General features: G+C 39.3%; 1 protein-coding gene across 6 annotated transcripts in view; it reads right to left on the bottom strand.

The window, feature by feature from the left end:
• Window positions 1–20,075, bottom strand: part of c4h7orf57 (chromosome 4 C7orf57 homolog) — an 84,094-nt gene that overhangs the window by 2,091 nt on the left and 61,928 nt on the right. For all 6 annotated transcript variants that reach the window (XM_069935486.1, XM_069935485.1, XM_069935488.1 and 3 more), the window contains 2 exons: window positions 13,397–13,518; window positions 11,696–11,843 (listed from right to left, as the gene is read on the bottom strand). In XM_069935486.1, coding sequence (XP_069791587.1) covers window positions 11,696–11,843; window positions 13,397–13,518 — 270 coding nt within the window. The remainder of the gene's footprint in view (window positions 1–11,695; window positions 11,844–13,396; window positions 13,519–20,075) is intronic.

Consider the following 20,075-nt stretch of genomic DNA (forward strand, 5'->3'; position numbering starts at 1 on the left):
CTAGTTTTGTTCAAGTACTTAGAGATTGATCTGTGGCTCAGCTTGGGTTCAAAACCAAGAGAGGCTGGTCCAGATACAACACATGCCCAAGAACTAGTGATTTTTTTTTCTGGACCCTACCTGACCCAAGCAATGTTTCTCTCCCTGACCCCAACCATCTTCTCTCAAAGACTTACACTGCCTACCAACCCCTTTCTTTGCATGGCACATCTGCATCCAAACCCAATGAATATAGTTGGGTCCCCATAAGCTTCAATTGGGTAACCAGGCTCTGCAAATACTGACAAATTCATTACTTTCAATTGTAATTATAGACTGATTTTTAAAATAAATATTTACAATAAAATGATAATGTTTTACTGTATTATCACATTTTGCAAATGATTTTTAGAAGTTTATAATTTTAGATTTGTGGAAATATTTAAATAATGTGATGGAATATTTGTAGATGTTCTTAGGAGATAAACTGGTAAAATTAGAGTAAGTTACATACATATACACACTTTAAAACAGATCTTATTTGAAATACTGAAGAATTTATATTCAGTAACTTTACAGAAATTATGGAGAATGCTATGCACATTTCACAAGTAGGTGGTAATTGAAATGACACCATTAAAGCAATAAACAGGAGACACTCTGGCTGTTGAAAGCTCTTTGCAAGGAGTTTGACAGAGTGCACAGAAAGCTCAATCCTGGGTTTTGTTTACCAAAAACAACAGATGGGAGCAGAAGACTAACTCCTATTATTTGCTGGAGAAGGCCAGGGGTCTTGCAAGTGAGAGTCACATAGCTTTTTGGCAGTTGGTACCTCAGAAGAGAGAGAGAGAGAGAGCTGAACAGTGCAAGCCAGGAAGCTTGTTGGAACTGAAACAGGAAACTCCAGAGGGGCAGATAGCTGGAAGTGCCATCTGTCTGATGTTTCTCTTGGAATAAGTGGAACAGAAAGGAACTCTGTGGTGGCCTGAAAGAAAGAAGTTATCATCTGGAGAACCCTGATGGGGCAAGTTTCATCGGCCCCAACACAGACCCTTGCGGAACACCACTAGTAACCGGCAACCAACCAGAACAGAATCACTTTATTCCCACCCTTTGCTTTCTGCCAATCAGCCAATACTCCACCCAATCTAATATCTTTCCTGTAATTCCATGGGCTCTCATCTTATTAAGCAGCTTCTTATGCGACACCTTCTAGAAGGCCTTTTGAAAATCCAAATACTCAACATCCACAACCTCTCCCTTGTCCATCATACTTGAGTTTTCCTCAAAAAATTCCAATTGGTTGTTTAGGCAGGATCATCCCTTCATGAAACCATGCTAGCTTGGACCTATCATGTCATGCACTTCGAGGTATTTCATAACCTTGTGCTTGAGGATCGACTCCAATGACTTTCCAACTGCCGACGTTAGACTAATAGGCCTATAATTTTCTTTTTTCTGCCTTCCTCCTTTCTTAAACAGCGGAACTACATTTGCAACCTTCCAATCCTCCAGAACCATGCAAGAGACTCTTGATTTCTGGAAAATAAATTCCAATGCTTCCACAATCTGTAAAATCACCTCCTTCAGAACCCGTGGGGGAATCTCGTGAGTTGTGAGCGATCTGTTTCAAGGGAGGCTTTCTTTTTACCAAATGGATAAGTGAGTCGTCATGTATTGGCTGTCATACCTGAAAGAGAAAGGGCAAAGAAAATGAAAAATATGGGCCTAAACCATGACAACTTTCCTGTAGAGAGGGGGTTAGTTGTACAATGGTGTGTTCAGTGTGACATTTTTCAGTTCAAAATTATTTTGAATTGACTGACCTCTCACAAGAAGGGGGATTCTATCAACAGTCAGTTCGATATATGATCCTCTAGGAATATTGGCACCTGAATGCCAAGAAGATCCTGCAAGACTTATGCAGGAAAAGGATTGGTTGGGATGATGAGATAACAATCCATTGTGCAAGAATGGATGTGTTGGATTCAGGATCTTCGTAAGATGGAAGACTTCAAGATTGACAGATACTTCAAACCCACAAATTTTGAAATGTGACATCTGCTCAATTGGATAATTTTGCTGATGCATGTGAAGAGAATTATGGAACTGTTACTTATTATTGCATGAGAACCAGGATCAGATACATTGTGGATCTGCAGTGGAAAAGTCCAGAATGGCTCCATTGAAACCAGTTACTATCCCTTGAATGGAGTTGACGGCTACTAAGATAGCAAGCAGAATGTTGAAAAGAGAGTTGCAGATGGAACTAACAGTCTCCATATTTTGGACTGATAGCACCTCTGTGCTTAAATACATCAATAATAAAACCACAAGGTTTCAAACTTTCACGACTAACAGAATCACTGAAATTGATAAAGTCTCACTTCCAATACAGTGGAGATATGTTAACGCAGTTAACAATCTTGCATATCTGGCATCCCGGAGTTTGACAGTCAAGTCTTTTATAGAGAAAGAAATGTGAGTGTCCAGGCCTCCATTTATTCTATAGCATCAGAAGGAGTGGCCTCAAAATCCTGATAAATTAAAAGAAATTGTACCAGGAGACCCTGAAATCAGGAGTAAGACTGCAAATGCTGTTCAGATAATGTCTGAACAAATGGATACAGTTACCTGCTTAATCCATTATTTCTCATTCTGGAATTGTTTGAAAAAGGAAACTGCATAGATGTTCAGACTTAAAAGACTGCTTTTGAATTGTAGCAGAAAGGAAAAATAAACAAGCAATGTTTCTGCTCAATTTCAATTGGATCTAACACAAAAAGAGACAGGAAATCTTGAGACTCAAGAAAATGGTGGTCTCACAGTTGAAGAATTGGTTAATGCTGAGAAAGAGATAATTTGCTTTTGCCAAAGGAAGAGTCAAGTCATCTTTAATTGCCATTCATACCATAACTGCTAATGTAAGGGCGAGATAGTGTTTCTCCAGGATCATAGAGCAAATCATAGAGCAAATAAGAGTTAAATATTAAAATACAATAAAAATCCATGATGTACTAGTGCAAGTATGTTTTAGGAATTGAGGAGCCTGATGACTTGGGGGAAAATATTGTTGCACAATCTGGACACATGGGCCTGAATCCTATGGTACTTCCTTCCAGATGGCAGAAGGGAAAAAAGTTTACAAGAGGGCCGTGAAAAGTCCTTCACAATGTTATTTGCCCTCCGCATGCATCATATGTTGTAGATATTCGTCATGGTAGGAAGAGAGGCTCCAATAATCTTCTTCGCTGACCTCAGTATCCTCTGCAGACTCTTACGGTCTGAGATGGTACAGTCTCCAAACCAGCCTGTGATGCAATTACTCAGAATACTCTCAATACAGATGGTAGCTTTGCCCCTGGACAGATTCTCTCCTGATAAACTTCCATTTACATATGTTGGAGTTGATTATTTTGGACCCTTTGGAGTAAAATGTGGAAGGAGTGTCATGAAATACTATAATGTTATTTTCACATGTTTAGCCATAAGAGCAATTCACATTGAAGTGGCATTATCACTTGACACAGACTCTTTCATTAATGCCCTGTGGTGTTTTATTGCCAAGCATGGTCAGGTAAAAGAACTATGATCTGACAATGGTAGTAACTTTGTGGGGGCTTAAAATAAATTGAAAAAAGTACTTTTGGACTAAAATCAGGATTAGATTCATGTTGAACTACTCCAGAGAGGAATCAATTGGATCTTCCATCCCCTTCTGGCTCTCTATGGAGGTATATGGGAAAGATTGATTAGATCAGTGCGAAAGGATAAAAACCTTTATGAGGGTCTATGTGAAGTTGAAGCTATGCAATCATTAAGACTTCTACAGATCCAAATGATCTTGAAGCACTTATCCCAAATTACCTTTTGCTTCTTAAGCCTTTGTTGCCACCGGGGCAGTTTCAGTAGAAAGACTTATGCATGCCACAGGTGGAAGTAGGTGCAATTTATATCAGATTTGTTCTGGAAAAGATGGGTTAAAGCAGTGGTTCTCAACCTTTTTCTTTCCACTCACATACCACTTTAAGTATTTCCTATGCTATAAGTGCTCTGTGGTTAGTAAGGGACTGCTTAAGGCAGTATGTGATTGGGAAGGGAAGGTTGATAATCCCTGCTCTAGACCCAACTGTTACTGAAATATTTTGCTTGAGAAAAATTATCATTGACCCATTTCCTTTGGAGTTATGAATCCATGCACATAACAAGTCAATTAGGTATGATTAAAACAGTGGTTTTCAAACTTTTTCTTTCCACCCACATACCACCTTAAGCAATCCCTTACTAATCACAGAGCACCAATGGCATAGGGAATACTTAAAGTGGTATGAAAGTGGAAAGAAAAAGGTTGAGAATCACTGGGTTAAAGAACATCTTCCATTGTTGCAAGAGCAACGGAAATGGTCTAAGACAGGCACAATTTCATGCCCAGGGATGTCATGATCATCATGGACAATTCAGCACCTCGAAATTCCTGGTTGATGGGGAAGATTGTTGAAACCATCCAGGACAAAGGAGGACTTGTACGTCAAGTTCGGATCAAGACTAAAACTAGCTTTCTGAACAGACAAATTACCAAAATTACTCTTTTACAAGAGGCAAAAGCTTTGATAATTATATTTTATTTTATTTTAAAATTTAACCTATGTTTGATTTTTTTTTCTTTGTAATGTTAATTATTTTTTTAAACATAATAATTAGGGGCCAGTATTTTAAGGGTTAAAATGGATTGCAAATTTGCAAGCAGACCTGCTGTGGCTTTTTAGTTTTGATGCTGTCCCCTAGTAACATCTTAGATCCAAGGTTACAGCTGGATTCTTGACCATGTTAGAGAGATTACATGTGTTAGTTCAGTTCTTTTGTTCTGTGAAATGGACAGATCGGAGAAGTTCTGACAATTTCTATTGACCATCTAACAAAGTTTTAATGGCTTGTAACACATAATAACAACTGATAATAACATTAACAATGTTTAATATCATTTAATAAACCTTGGAAAACTCAACTCAACTTTAGTACAAATTTGTTTGAACGAGTCATAGACAATAAATTTTCTGATATCCTCAAGGCGACTATAATGGAAAGTAGTCGCTTCATCGTGAATGGTCATATGACAGTTTCCTGCTTCCATTTTAGGCTCTCTTTACTTTACCCATCGCAAGCTTATTGTATCAGCAAATCCATCTTGAATGCTTTTTTTTGCCACAATAAGTCAAGATGAAATCTGCATTAGCGATATCATGCTATTTATTGTCATCTGTAGGCCAAAGAGAGCAGGCCATTCTTTACCTTCAACCTACAGATTCATTGTGTTCAATGTTGTTGGCAAAGAAGAAAGACCAGTACAATAACCCTTTCACAGTAGACTTGAGAAGTGTAAACCCACTTCAATTCACCTCACATAACAATGTGGCTCTGACAATGTCCTGTATGATAGCCTGAATATTTGAACCTTAAAACCAGCTAAGTTTAATTAAGACATAAGTATATCCCATACACAAATAACAGGACAAATTCTAAATGATTAGTTTCATTTTTAACTCCTCTGATGTAAAGGGATCAATGCTAACATTTTACCCTGGAATTAAAACAAGGGTTGTGTTAATGTGGGCATGTATTATTTGTGCTTGTTTTTTGTGGGATTCAACTAGAGAAAGCCAAACATTCTCTCCAAAATCTTTGAATGTAAATCTGTCAATTTTTGTTGTTAAAAAAAATGATAAATGACAGCACGGCCACTCCCAAACAGCTCCTTCAAAATGGCCATTCTGCTACATCTACTCTCCTTTTATTAGCTCGTTACAAAGAACCAATCACACTCTAGGTCTGCCTCCTCTCTGCCAGAGGTTTAGATGGGACAGAATTTGTTAAGTGCATCCAGGAGGATTTCTTGATGCAGTAGATAAATAGTCCAATCTGTGAAGGGGGCCATACCAGACATGGTATTGGAAAATACCATGTCTAAAGATTTGAGATAATTATGAATAATGAATGAGCCTAGTCCTCATGGGAATATACTAAATTGGGCAAGGACGAATAATGACATTTTTATGCAAGATCCAGGGAGAATTAATTGGGAACAACTGTTATGAGGCATGTTCACAAATGACAAGTGGTTGTTGTTCAAGGACCAACTAATTATAGTCTCGGACTGGTATGTTCTAGTAACAAAGAAGGACAGGATGCAAGGATAATGAGAGAAGTCATGAGTCTAAAAGAAAGGTAAACATATGCAGGATTTAGGAAGCTAAAATTAGACAGGGTCTGGAGGAATGTAAGGACTGCAGGAAAGAGTTCAAGCAGAGCATTAAGAATGCTAAATGGGGACTTAATATAATTGACAAGGATTTAAGAGAATACAAGGCATTTTATATTTTCATGAAATATAAGAGGACAACTAGGGAAGGGAAGGATTACTCAAAGACAGGTGACATACTAAATGAGCATTTTGCAATAGCATTCACCAAGGAGAAGGGCATGGTGAATAATGAGAGGTAGCATAGTGTGTTTGGGCATTTTGATATCGTGAAAGAGAAGGTGCTGTCTTTTCATGGGCATTAGGATTTTAAAAAATTCCCAGGGCCTGATGGGACCCTAGGTTATTGGAAGAGGCAAGTTAGTAGTTTTGACAAAGATCTTTTTATCTTCATCAGCAATAGGTCCTAAAGGACTGGAGAGTGGCTAATGTTAAGGAAAATAAGGATAATCCAGTAATGGTTAGGTTGGTGAGCCTTGCATCAGTGGCAGGGAAACTATTGGAAAGGCTACTTGGGGATATTACGTGCGCACATTTGGAAAACCCAGTCAGCATAGCTTTGTGAGGGGAAGGCAATGTCGGAGTTTGAGTTTTTTTGTGGAGGTGACAAAGATGTTTGATGAGGGCAGGGCAGTGGATGTTGTCTACATGGAGTTTAATAAAGCATTTAACATGGTTCTTCATGGTAGGCTGATCCAGAAGTTACAGATTCATGGGATCCATATAATTTGATAGTTTGGATTCAGAACTGGCTGGCTCAGAGAAGACAGAAGGTAATGACCATAAGACTTAGCAGGATTAAGCCATACACCCCATTAAATATGCTTTGCCATTCAAATAATGGCTCAGACTTTTTTCTTTCAACCCCATTCTTTTGCCTTTCCTCAGGAACCTTTGACATCCTTACTAATCAAGAACATATGAACCTCTGCTTTAAAGTGGTGAAAAGGTCTTTTTCTTGTTGAGAGCTGTGAGCAGTAGTCTTCTGCAGGGATCAGTGATAGAACTTCTGTTATTTTTGATATATGTAATGACTTGGATGAAAAAGAAGGTGTGTAGTTGAGTAAGTGTTTAGATGACACCAAGATTGGTGGAGCTATGGTTAGTGTCGAGGGCTACCAAAGAATACATATCAATTAGTTACAGTTACGACAGAGAAATGGCAGATGGAGTTTAATCCAGACAAGTGGGGAGATCAAATGTAAGGGGAACCTATAAAGTTAATGGCAGGATTCTTAAAATCATTTTTGTGTAGAGAGACATGGGGTTTAAAATTCATAGATCCTTGAAAGTGGCTACGCAAACAGATAAAGTGGATAAGAAGGCATATGGTATACTTGACATCTTTGGGCAGGGTATTGAGTATAAAATTAAGGAAGTCATGCTTTATAAAACATAGGCCAGGCTGCACCAGGAGTGCAATTCTAATCACCCCTTTACAGGAGAGATGTGGAGATTTTCAAAGCACGCTGCTTTGAATAGAGGGTACAAGGTATAGGGAGAGGTGAAACAAACTGGGGTTGTTTTCTTTGTTGCTTTGGAGGCTGAGGGGTGACCTGATGGAAGTTTATAAAATTATGAGAGGCATAGATAGAGAAGATAGTCAGTCTTTATGCTAGAATCCCAGACTTATCACATCCTACAGGACACAAGATTGGGGGGCCGGATTGGAGGTGGGGAGGAAGAATTTGAAGGCGATATGCAGGGCAATTATTTTTTCCACACAGTGGTAGGTGATAGGTGCCTGGATTATGCTGCTTCTAATGGTATTAAGAGGCTTCTAGATAGACATCCAAATATTCAGGGAGTAGAGGGATGTATATCATATGAAAGCAGTAGAGTTTTACTTTAACTTGAGCATCTCATGTTCAGCATGGACACATGCTCCTGTGCTATACTGTTTTATGAAAAATTTAACAGAACTTGCCACTGTGGGCTTGCTTCATCACTACCCCCTGCAAGTTTAAAACCTTTCAATATATTTTGATGAATCTCTCTCAGGAGCAAAGACCTGATGATTAACTACATCTCTTACGCAAGCTAAAATCATTACCTACCCCACAATTTGTCTGAAGATTACTGCTGAGGTGGGGGCAAATGCTGCCAAATTGCTTTTCTTGTGTTGAGCTGACTATTGGCGCATAACACTGCCAATTATAGATGTTGCTAATTCCTAGTGATCCTCGGGCACATTCATTCAATGCAAACAGCTCTTGCATCAATTGCTGTTAAATGTAATTGTAATGTGAAGAAATTGCTTTCAATTAGATTGATCTGCTAGTTTTGAATTGCCAGCAATTTTGTCGTATCATACTTCTATTAATATTCGAAAGCCACTTATCAATGCGAAGAGGACTCAGTGACCATAAAGAGACATTGTGGGACAAATCTGATTGGGAACACTTCCTAGTTTAGGGAGGCAATAAACTCGAGCATCAGTCACTGAATGGAAGTTTTTTCAGGAGTTCGAAGCTATTGATTGTACTTGTGATAGATAATTATATGGGATTGTTAATTTGCTTTTTCTTCTTTTTGCATTTTTATGCTCATTATCTACTAGATTAATTTTTACCTGGGGTGAGTCTGATGGAAGGTGGTGTTTGAGGTTAAATGGGATTGAATGCTGATAAAATAAATGCTAGGTAATTTTTTTTCTAATTAAAAAATTGAACAATTTCATTGTTTCTTGAATTTATCTGGTTAATATCAACAAATTAGAATTGTAATTGTAATTTTTGAATTTGCATAAAATTAATTACATGGAAATTTCAATTGAGGTTGAATGCATTTAATGGAACAGAAATTACCAACAGATCCAGCTGAGGTTTTGTAGCAATGGGAAATCTCATCACACTTTAAAATGCATAATGCAAGTATGAACAACTAAGCAAGTGAGATTTCCATGAATATTCTAGTCCCATCACCCAGTGGAAGCAACTTTCCTGCATCGATATTATCATTTCATAATTTTATATGTTTCTATAATATCTCCTCTCATTTTTCTGAATTCCAATGAGTATATTCCCAAGTGACTCAACTCCACATAGGCTAACTCCCTGACCTCTAGAATCAACCTGGTGAACTTCCTCTACACCATCTCCTGTTCTTAAAGACGGGATCTTGCCCGTGGCACAACACTAGATCATGCTCTGAATCTGTGCCTTGACATTAAATCATGAATTTTTATGACTGCTGAAGCAAATGACTGGTTCATTTGGAATTGATAATGAGACCAACATGCATTTTGAAATATTTAAATGCTGAATTCAAAATGATATAGTCTTCGAATGGCATTATCTTTCATTGTCCCCAGATTGCTGACTGTTTGCTTCTTGGCTGCATTGTTTGCTTTAGCCTGACCCAAAGCACAGCTTTCAGCCACATCCCAGCTCCCAATACTTTTACATAGCCCAGCATAGCATAGGGACTGTCTAATACTTGCAGTTGGCTGGACTATGAAAATATTTAGACAGTAGAGAGGTTTCATTGTCTGGTTCACAGTCTATTAAAGTTGTCATTCTGATTGGGGGGCTTGTTGAATGTTTATGAATGATTTGGACATTCAAATACACACAGGAACATTTGGATCAAACAAATAAAATAACCCTTTTTAAAATAAAAGTATTTATAATGGCATCCACATACTAAAAAAAATTGAAATATAAAAATAATAAATGCATAGCCACTTATTTTTCTCCTGGGGTAATGTCTCCTAATCATTTGAATAGGGCTGACATGCTTGTGCAAGGTTTAAAGTGATACAGGCTGAGCAGAGAAATTTCCCAGCATGGAAACTGGGACACCTACAAAACTCTGCAGAAGTCAACACACTGGACACAATGAAGGGCTTTTTACCAAGATATGCAAGTAATTTCCATCTTTTTGGATTGACATTAAGGTTGAATATCTACCCCCATACCTTTGAGATACTGCAGAAGGATACATCAGAAAATGAGAAAGATGGAGAAGTTGGCATGTAGTGACAAATCAATGCAAATTGTACTTAAACACCTAGAGTGGCTAATGCCAGTTAGGCTGGTCAGCAATAATCAAATTCAGTGTTGAATCTCGAAGGCCAGGTTCTCTTTGACCTAAATTATGCTGGAAGACATGACACGGCTGGTGATTTGGAGCAAATCCTTAAGACAAAGCAACAACCTCCCGTAGAAGGCTGACACAGTAGATGCCAATACCAGCATCCAACCCGTAGGACGTGGATCCAGCACAGGAAGAAGTAGTCACTTCCTATGCATGGTCTATGTAAATGAAAACAACTTCACTTCTTAGCATTAAATGTGCCACTAAGTTTGGAAATAATAGCTGAGAATTTGCCATCAGTCACTTTCCCATGCTGAAAGGTAACATCTAGACTTCATCTGAACATTTTGTTTCCATTTTTAGTAGGGATCTTCTTGGTGAAAGCAGTCATATCTTCAGTGAAGTCAATAAAGCAGCAAGCCGTCTTTGTGAATCACGAGCATGGGAGAGCAGTGCAAGCCCAGCCCACCAAAGAGCAAAGCAACATTTCGAGAAGTGGCTGTGGCACAGTTTTGGACTTAGCAATATGTCAAAATCATTAAAACTACTTCAAATCCATTAAAAATTAAATAATTTAAAAACATTTAAGGCAATTAAAAAATTAAAAAACAATTAAAATATGTAAATTTTCAAAGAACTGAGAACCTAAAAACATTGAAATAAACTTAACTAATTACAGCAAAATCTAGAAGTACTAAACCTTACCTTAATTCCATGCAGCAGACCTTGTCTGCTTACATTAATGGACCAGATCTGACAAATACAAATTGTAGTAGTGAATCCTGCATTGTAAATGGTTTGGATATGCCCCCATTTTATGCTCGTCTACTGAAATTCACGTGGAACCAACGTAGAAGTGTAGTTGCAAAAACCAAGTTATTTACTGCAAAATCTAGCCTTATGTTCATATGTCCCTTTGTACACTCATAAAGTACACCCAGTTACAGGGTTCCAATATTGCTATTCATAACTCTTGTTTTACATCAACTGCTAATTAATCAACTATGGCAGTCAGATCATTCGCTCCATTTGTCTGTACTTATACTTAAAAATAAATGACAAAGCTGGCTTTAACCACATTTGCAACTGTATAATTGGAGCGCTGTCACAAAAATAAGCATGTGCATACTTTGCTTGACAAAGGGCTCAGGTCTGAAATGTTGGTTATCTCTTACTTCCTGTAAATGCTGAGTTTCTCCAGCACTTTTGTGTGTTTAAACTAGTTAGTTAGTCATCAAGAATTAATCTCATGTTAGTAATATTTAGTAACATTAATGTTAAAGATCTGACAAAATAAATGGAGAAAATATTTTTCAAATTTCTTAAATTTTGTTACAACAAATTTACATTGATGAGATTTGAAAGCCAGAAAAAGCACATCTTTTCAATTGTAAAGTTTTTGGGTTTTACGATATAGCTTGCCTGTGTTCGCCAAAGATTTTGAAGAAGGATTCACTTTCTGGAATAGCTTTGTTCTTCCCACATGCTCTGATCCCAGTCATCCTTTTCCCTTGATATGTGGGATGATTTCCCTCAAGCAAAACGTCTTCTTTCACAGCAACCAAATGCTCTTTTTAAAAAAAACAGATCCAGAGATTAGGAAGAATATAGTTTGCTGCTCAAATATTGCACATTATGTTTAATATTTATGCAATTTTTTTAATGCTTGAAAATGAAAATACATGTAGTAGGGGAAAGAATTTGTCTTTAGAATTTGAGAAAGTTTCCTCAGCTTCTCATTGCAACTCTACTGGAAATGCAAAGAGAAATGGTTACACCTTCATCTCCAGGAGAGGTTCTTGAAACATCAGCTGAGATTCTCCTCTTGGGAGTATTGAAGCCAGATTAATTTCAAACTGTGTTACTTCAGCTATGTCTGCCTTTTTGTTTGCTACGTGGAGCAATCCATGCTACAAACCTACACAGGCAAGGCCCCTCAAGTCTTCCTCCGTTACATTGACAATTACTTTGGTGCTGCCCTCATGCACCCATGATGAACTCGTTGACTTCATCCACTTTGCTGCTAATATCCACCCTGACCTCAAATTCACTTGGTCCATCTATAGCAACACTCTCCCTTTCCTCAATCTTTCTATCTCCATCTTGGCAGACAAATTCTCAACAGAAATCTTCTACAAATCCACCAACTCCCACAGCTACCTCGACTACACCTTTTCACATCCCGTCCCCTGCAAGGATTCCATTCCATTCTCTCAATTCTTCCGTCTCTGTCGCATCTGCAGTCAGGATGAGGACTTCCATATCAGATCACGAGATGTCTTCCTTCTTTAAACAATGTGGCTTTCCCTCTACCACCATCAACTCGATGCTCACCCGCATATCCTCCATTACCCACACATTTGCCCTGGAGCCCCTCTGTTCCCACGCACAACATGGACAAGATTCCTCTTGTCCTCACTTACCAACCTACAGATCCAACACATCCTCCTCCACCAATTCCACCACCTACGATGTGATCCAACTACTAGACACATAGTCCCCTCTTCTCCCCTCTCTGCTTTCCACAGGGACCGCTCCCTTCTTAACTCCCTCGTCCACTCCTCCCTTCCCACCAATCGTCCCCTTGGTAGCTACCCCTGTGACCACAGAAGATGCTCCACCGGCGCCCACACCTACTCCCTCACCACCATTCGGGGCCCCAAACAGTCCTTGAAAGTGAAGCAACATTTCACTTGTGAATTTGCAGGGGTCATCTACTGCATCCGGTGCTCTTGCTGTGGTCTCCTCTACATTGGAGAGACTGGGCACAGACTTGGAGATCGCTTTGTTGACCACCTCAGCTCTGTTGGCTGCAATAGCATGGATCTCCTAGTGGCCACCCCTTTCAATATCCCATCCCATTCCCTTGCTGACATGTCTGTCCATGGTCTCATACACTGCCAGACTGAAACTACCTACAAATTGGAGGAACAACACTTCATCTTCTGACTGGGCAACCTCCCACCTGATGACATTAATATTGAGTTCTCCAGCTTTCATTAAACCCCTCCCCACCCCACTTCTGAAAGCATAGAATATGACAGTTCTTGCACATCCACTATGAAGTTCCTAATTATGGAAATATATTTTCACACGACTGATCAATTTTGATACTGTACCCACCCATATTTTGCTCTTTGGTGTTTTTCGCATCCTGGCATTCGGAAAACCAATCGTCAGCATAGCCAAAACGAAGCAGCTTCTGCATGTCAACTGGTGGTTCCTTTCTACGTGTAAATCTATTGCTTAAGAAAATTAAAGACAGTATCATTACAATACAGCTTTCACTAAAGAAGATATCTTATAGACTTGAGGCAAAATTAACTTGCATGCTTTTCAGAGTCCATTTTAAAAGTACACTTTCTGCATAAAGAAATCATATAACAGCTATTGACATTCCATTTATTTTCCAGTCTCACAGTGGCTTGTCACATTGCACAAGATCAAGCACTTTGTAATTGAGTCGACTATAACCATTATGCATATTTATTTAACATATAACAACCATATAACAATTTACAGTACGGAAACAGGCCATATCGGCCCTTCTAGTCCGCACCGATTTACGTGAAACTCTACTAGTTCCACCTACCTACTCCCTTGGCCATAACCCTCCAACCTCCTCACATCCAATGTACTCATCTAACCTCCTCTTAAATGACAGAACTGACCCTGCCACAATTACCTCTTCCAGAAGATGATTCCACTCAGCCACCATCTCTGGGTGAAGAAGCATCCTCTTATATTACTCCTAAAGTTATGCCCCCTAACCCTCAACTTATGACCCCTTGTTCCATTCACATCTACTCCCTTCATAATTTTAAATAGCTCTATCAAATCCCCTCTCAACCTTTTACACTCCAATGAATAAAGTCCCAGTCTACTCAATCTTTCTCCGTATTCAAGATACTGCAATCCAGGCAACATTTTTGTAAACCTTCTTTGCATTCCTATTTGATTTATTTCCCCTACTTATTTCCTTGTGATCTATTCTCTCACATTTGCCCATCAGCTGCACACTTATCCATGATTCTGAATAAGTAAACTTGTAAATAAAATTTTGCAAAATTTCTAAAACGAATAAATAGTGCTGCTGAGTTCAATGATACAGCACAGTAACAGGCCCTCTGGCCCAGGAGCCCACGATGCCCAAATACATCCATGTGACCAATTGACCTACTCATCCCATACATCTTCAGAATGTGGGAGTAAACCAGAACGTCTCGAGGAAACCCAAACGAATATAAAAAAATACAAACTCCTTTCAGACAGCAGCAGATTTGAACTTAGGTCGCTGGTGCTGTAAGAGTTTTAAACTAAACACTACACTAATTGTAGAAGAGGAGATGCTGGAGTTCTTAAAACACTTGAAAGTAGATCAATCCCTGGGGCCTGATCAAGTGCATCCCAGTATACTGTGGGAAGCTAGGGAAGAAATTTCAGGTGCTTTATGTATCATTGTTAGTACCAGAAAATTGAAGGATGACTAATGTTGAACTTTTATTTTAAAAATGCTACAAGGACAAGCCATGTAATTTAAGTCATGGATAGGTAACTGGAGGGGATTCTCAGGGAAAGGATCTACATGGATTTGGAAAGGAAATGAGTGATTAGAGACAGTCCGTGTGGCTTTGCTCATGAAAAATTGTGTCTCACGCATTTGCATTTTATTTTAACAAAGAGGTGACCAGGAAAATCAACAAAGGTAGGGCAGTAGATATGATCCACATGGTCTTTAGTAAGGCCATGGATAAGAACCTTAATTGTCTGGAAGATCAAATCACGTGGAATCCAGGGTGACCTAGTCACAAAATTGGCTTGATAGTAGGAGTCAGAAGGTGCTATAGAGAGATGTAATTCAGATTGGTGTGGCTCAGAGATGTGTTATTTGTTATCTCTATTAACAATTTAGAAAGTTATAAAGTTAGGGTTATAAAGTTTGCACATGACCCGAAAAATTGGTGGTATAGTGGACAGTGAAAAAGGTCATCTAAGATTACAACAGGATCTAGATGAACTGGGTAAGTGAGCAAAAGAATGACAGATGGAATTTAATACAGACAAGTTAAACCAGGGCAGGGCTTACACAATGAATAGTGAGGCGTGGAAAGTGTGGTATAACAGAGACTTGGGAGTATAGGTACATAGTTCTCTTAAAGTGGCACCAGAGAAAGACAAGGTGGTGAAAAAGGTGTTTGGTATCCTTTGATCGGGTCATTGAATATAAGAGCAGGGATGTCATGTTGCTACTATACAAGACACATGGAGTACTTTGTAGATTTCTGGTCACCTTGCTATAGGAAAGATATTAATCTGGAAAGCATGCAGAAAAGACACATAAGAATGCTACCGGATCTGATGGTCTGAAATTATAAAGAGAGGCTGGATAGTTTGGGACTTTCTCCCTGAGGCATAGGAAACTGAGGGGAGGGCCATATCCTTTGGCTTGGCTTCGCGGACGAAGATTTATGGAGAGGTATGTCCATGTCTGCTGCAGGCTCGTTGGTGACTGACAAGTCCGATGCGGGACAGGCAGGCACGGTTGCAAGGGAAAATTGGTGGGTTGGGGTAGGGTGTTGGGTTTTTCCTCCTTTGTCTTTTGTCAGTGAGGTGGGCTCTGCGGTCTTCTTCAAAGGAGGTTGCTGCCCGCTGAACTGTGAGGCGCCAAGATGCATGGTTGGAGGCGATATCAGCCCACTGGCGGTGGTCAATGGGGCAGGCACCAAGAGATTTATTTAAGCAGTCCTTGTACCTCTTCTTTGGTGCACCTCTGTCTCGCTGGCCAGTGGAGAGCTTGCCATAGAACACGATCTTGGGAAGGCGATGGTCCTCCATTCTGGAGACGTGACCCACCCAGCGCAGTTGGGTCTTCAGCAGCATGGATTCCATGCTTGCGGACTCTGCCAGCTCGAGTACTTCGATGTTGGTGATGAAGTCATTCCAATGAATGTTGAGGATGGAGCGGAGACAGCGCTGATGGAAGCGTTCTAGGAGCCGTAGGTGATGCTGGTAGAGGACCCATGATTCGGAGCCAAACAGGAGCGTGGGTATGACAACGGCTCTGTACACGCTGATCTTTGTGTGTTTCTTCAGGTGGTTGTTTTTCCAGACTCTTTTGTGTAGTTTTCCAAAGGCGCTATTTGCTTTGACGAATCTGTTGTCTATCTCGTTGTCGATCCTTGCATCCGATGAAATGGTGCAGCCGAGGTAGGTAAACTGGTTGACCGTTTTGAGTTTTGTGTGCCCGATGGAGATGTGGGGGGGCTGGTGGTCATGGTGGGGAGCTGGCTGATGGAGGACCTCAGTTTTCTTCAGGCTGACTTCCAGGCCAAATATTTTGTCGGTTTCCGCAAAACAGGACGTCAAGCGCTGGAGAGCTGGCTCTGAATGGGCAACTAAAGCGGCATCGTCTGCAAAGAGTAATTCACGGACAAGTTGCTCTTGTGTCTTGGTGTGAGCTTGCAGGCGCCTCAGATTGAAGATATGAAGGTTTATAAAATCACAAGAGGAAGAGATAAGTGAAATTGTCCTATTCTTTTCCCCAGTTTAGGGAAGTCTAAAACTAGAGGACATAGATTTAAGAGAAGAGGGAAAAGATTTGTAAAGGGACTAAGAGCCATCTTTTGTTTCTGTACAAAAGGGGGTGGTTATATTGGAGAAAGTTACTCGAGTAAGTGGTACAAATGTAACATTGAAAATACATTCACACAGGTAGATAGATAGGAAAGGTATAGAGAGCATTGAATGAAGGCAGGCAAATGGGACTATCTTGGGTAGGCATCTTGATTCATAAAAAGAATGATTTAAATATTGCATTACTGATATATTTTTCCATTTACTAATTGTTGGATAGCAGTTTTTGAGTTATCTCTAAGGGAAGTGACTCATTCCAAAAATAATCCACGAGTCAGTAAGTCTTTGATACATAATCTAATCACTAACTTTTCACTTGTTAGGGCCACTGTTCTAGCTGGATTTCAGAAAGGTCCAAGTCCCCCCACATCTGCACCAATCATGAAAAGTTATTTCTGACTTTGTTTAACCAAGAATAAAGAGTTCATCTTAATTATTTAAGAATGAACACGACCCATCATCCTCTTCATATTGGCATCCATGCTAAGTGCACTAATATCTGAATTAACACTTCAACTGATGGAATATTCTACATAATCTGACTATTTGTCAAAAGCTTAGAACAGGAAAAGGACTGCTTAGTAGTACCCGTTATGGTTGCTATGACAATAAATTTCATGTACAAGGCTTCTTCCAAGAATTTGTACTCTGCTTTTTTAGGGTTGCATTCACTCTTGCATTTCATTTTGATAGATTTGAATACATTAATTTTTCTCTTGATGAAGCAAGAGTTGCAAAGGTGACAAGTATCCCATAAAGTGGATGGGACTGACCACATGATATTGGAGGACATTGCATGTAAAATTAGAGAGGAATCACAACTGATAAAAATTTCTGTTCCCCTATCAAGATTACTGGATGTTAAAGTTATTCACTGACCACATGCACCAAAAGACAGCACATGTAAAACAAATGCTTAATTGCCCCTTGTGAATGCAGTGATCAGTCACCTACAACTGAGTCACTTACTAGGCCATTTCCAAGGACAGTTTGGTGTGGGTCTAGAATCACAAATAGTCCAGATCTGGTATGAATGTCAGATTGTATTAGTAAACTGGGAGGGGAGGGGTGGGTCTATGCATCAAGAAGGGCTCCCAAAGGGCCTCAGGCACAGAAGGGTTCTTGATTAGAGGCTTGGACCTGGAGCTTGGCTTACAGGAGTCTGTGCAGCTGCAGCGGCTGTGGGAGCACTGAAGGCAAATCCGCAGACACTCAGTGTTTCTGAAGGGACTCTTTGGTTTCTCTTTCTCTTAGTGATAGGCCTGAGTTAAAATGAAAGATGGGGTGGGGGTATTGGCAGAAAGTGAAGTTCATACGACTCCCTTCCTCAAATTACCCACCTCTTTCCTTTCCTTTCCTATGCTATTTTTCTCAGCCCTCCCTCCACTCCTGCCATCAACCTCTTTATTTTCTTCCTCTTCCAACTTGTATTCACCTCCCACCTGCTAGCCTGTACCCCTCCCCTTCCTCCCACCTTCTTATTCAGGAATCTGCCTCATTTTTAGCACACCTGAAGAAGGGCTCTTGTCCAAATCGCTGAATTTGCTTTCCATGGATGCAGCATGAACGGCGTGAGTTTCTCTCCAGCACCTTTTGTGTACTGCATATGGTTTTCTTTACTTCCTACACCAAAGCTTCCAGCCACATGGTCGAGGCCACTGTCTTCTATATTCTGTAAAGTGCTATCATTTTCACAGTGAGTCGTAACCTTCATTCAATCGGAACTTGTGTTAGCCAATTTCATAAATTAGGTCTGTGCTGAGATACTGACCTATTCAACAACAAGACTAAGTTCTGAAGTTATTGTAATAAGCAAGCTACACAAATGTGTTATGCTATTTGGAAATGCAGCAGGTTAATCAGACATCATGTTCCCTACATTCATTTTCTTGACTGCTTCCTTTTAGATCTATTATTTCTAATATTATATGCTCCCTCATTTGTTATGGAACTATAGCTGAGATTATATCTTGGAATGTCTGGGGATTGAAAATATATGATCATTTGACTCAGAAGTGAGCATGCTATCACTGAGCTAAAGTCCATACTTTCACATTTTAATTTTTTTTCTCTTGTTCTTTCTTTATCAGATTCTCTTTGGAAACATTCATTCTTTAATTTTTCACTTGGATACTTTTCATTTCAAACATAATAATAAGTGTTGGCTTTATAATCTCACAACTTGTATCAAAAACAATAAAAGCAATTGAAAATATGTTCTTTTTCTCATTCCTCAAAACACATATCCCTCTCCTTCAGCAATATTACCAGAGTAACAGAAACATAGGAATGAAAAGGAATGCTGTAAAAAAGGACAAATTGATCAACAATTGGACTTGCCAAAATTATGGATGTCTCCATCTTCAAAATATTTGTTTAGGATTTTTTTTTACATGTATACTCTTCCATTAATAAAAAGCAGCTACTGGGATATGAACTACCAATATAAACAAGCATGGTTATGCAATATGCCAGATGACATGTTGCAATACTACTTTTACTGAAAAGTGAAACCACTGCACTTAAAAAGACAATGAGGGGTACCACCAACAACTTAAGAACCCCACCTGACCACCTGTGATTGCCATCCCTGAGTCTGTTAACATATACAGTAGGGACTGTAATTATGGGAGATTTAAAAATCATCTCAAAAGGCTGGTCATAAAATATTGTTTCTGCTCGTTGCTTCAGATTATGGAAGCACCATTCATCCATCCACCTCTGCATATCTTGTTTTCAGTGAATGAAATGTTACCCTACTTTGGTGAACCTCCTCCAGCAGAGCTGCTAACCAACTGCCATCTACTGCTGCAGCAGTTATTAGAACAATGTGAATAATTTGACAACTTACTTTGCTACAGCTGTAACTTGTCTTTTAACTTCTCTGAATCTTTCAGTTTATGCCCTGCCTCAGTTTTGAAATGGTTCTAATCAATATCATTAATAAGATTGTCTGTCATGGTGACAAAATTACTTCATTTCTTATTGATATTCTCAACCTACCTTTAGAATCAGAATCGGAATTTATTGTCATGAACAAGTCATGGAATTTTACTTTTACTGTTTTACTTCACGAAATTCATTGTTTTATGGCAGCATCACAGAACAAGCACCTTACAAAAATAATTAAAAATAATGTACGAAAATTCAAAGTAAGGCAGTGTCTTTG

This window comes from Narcine bancroftii, chromosome 4, assembly GCF_036971445.1.
Source record: "Narcine bancroftii isolate sNarBan1 chromosome 4, sNarBan1.hap1, whole genome shotgun sequence".
Classification (NCBI taxonomy): domain Eukaryota; kingdom Metazoa; phylum Chordata; class Chondrichthyes; order Torpediniformes; family Narcinidae; genus Narcine; species Narcine bancroftii.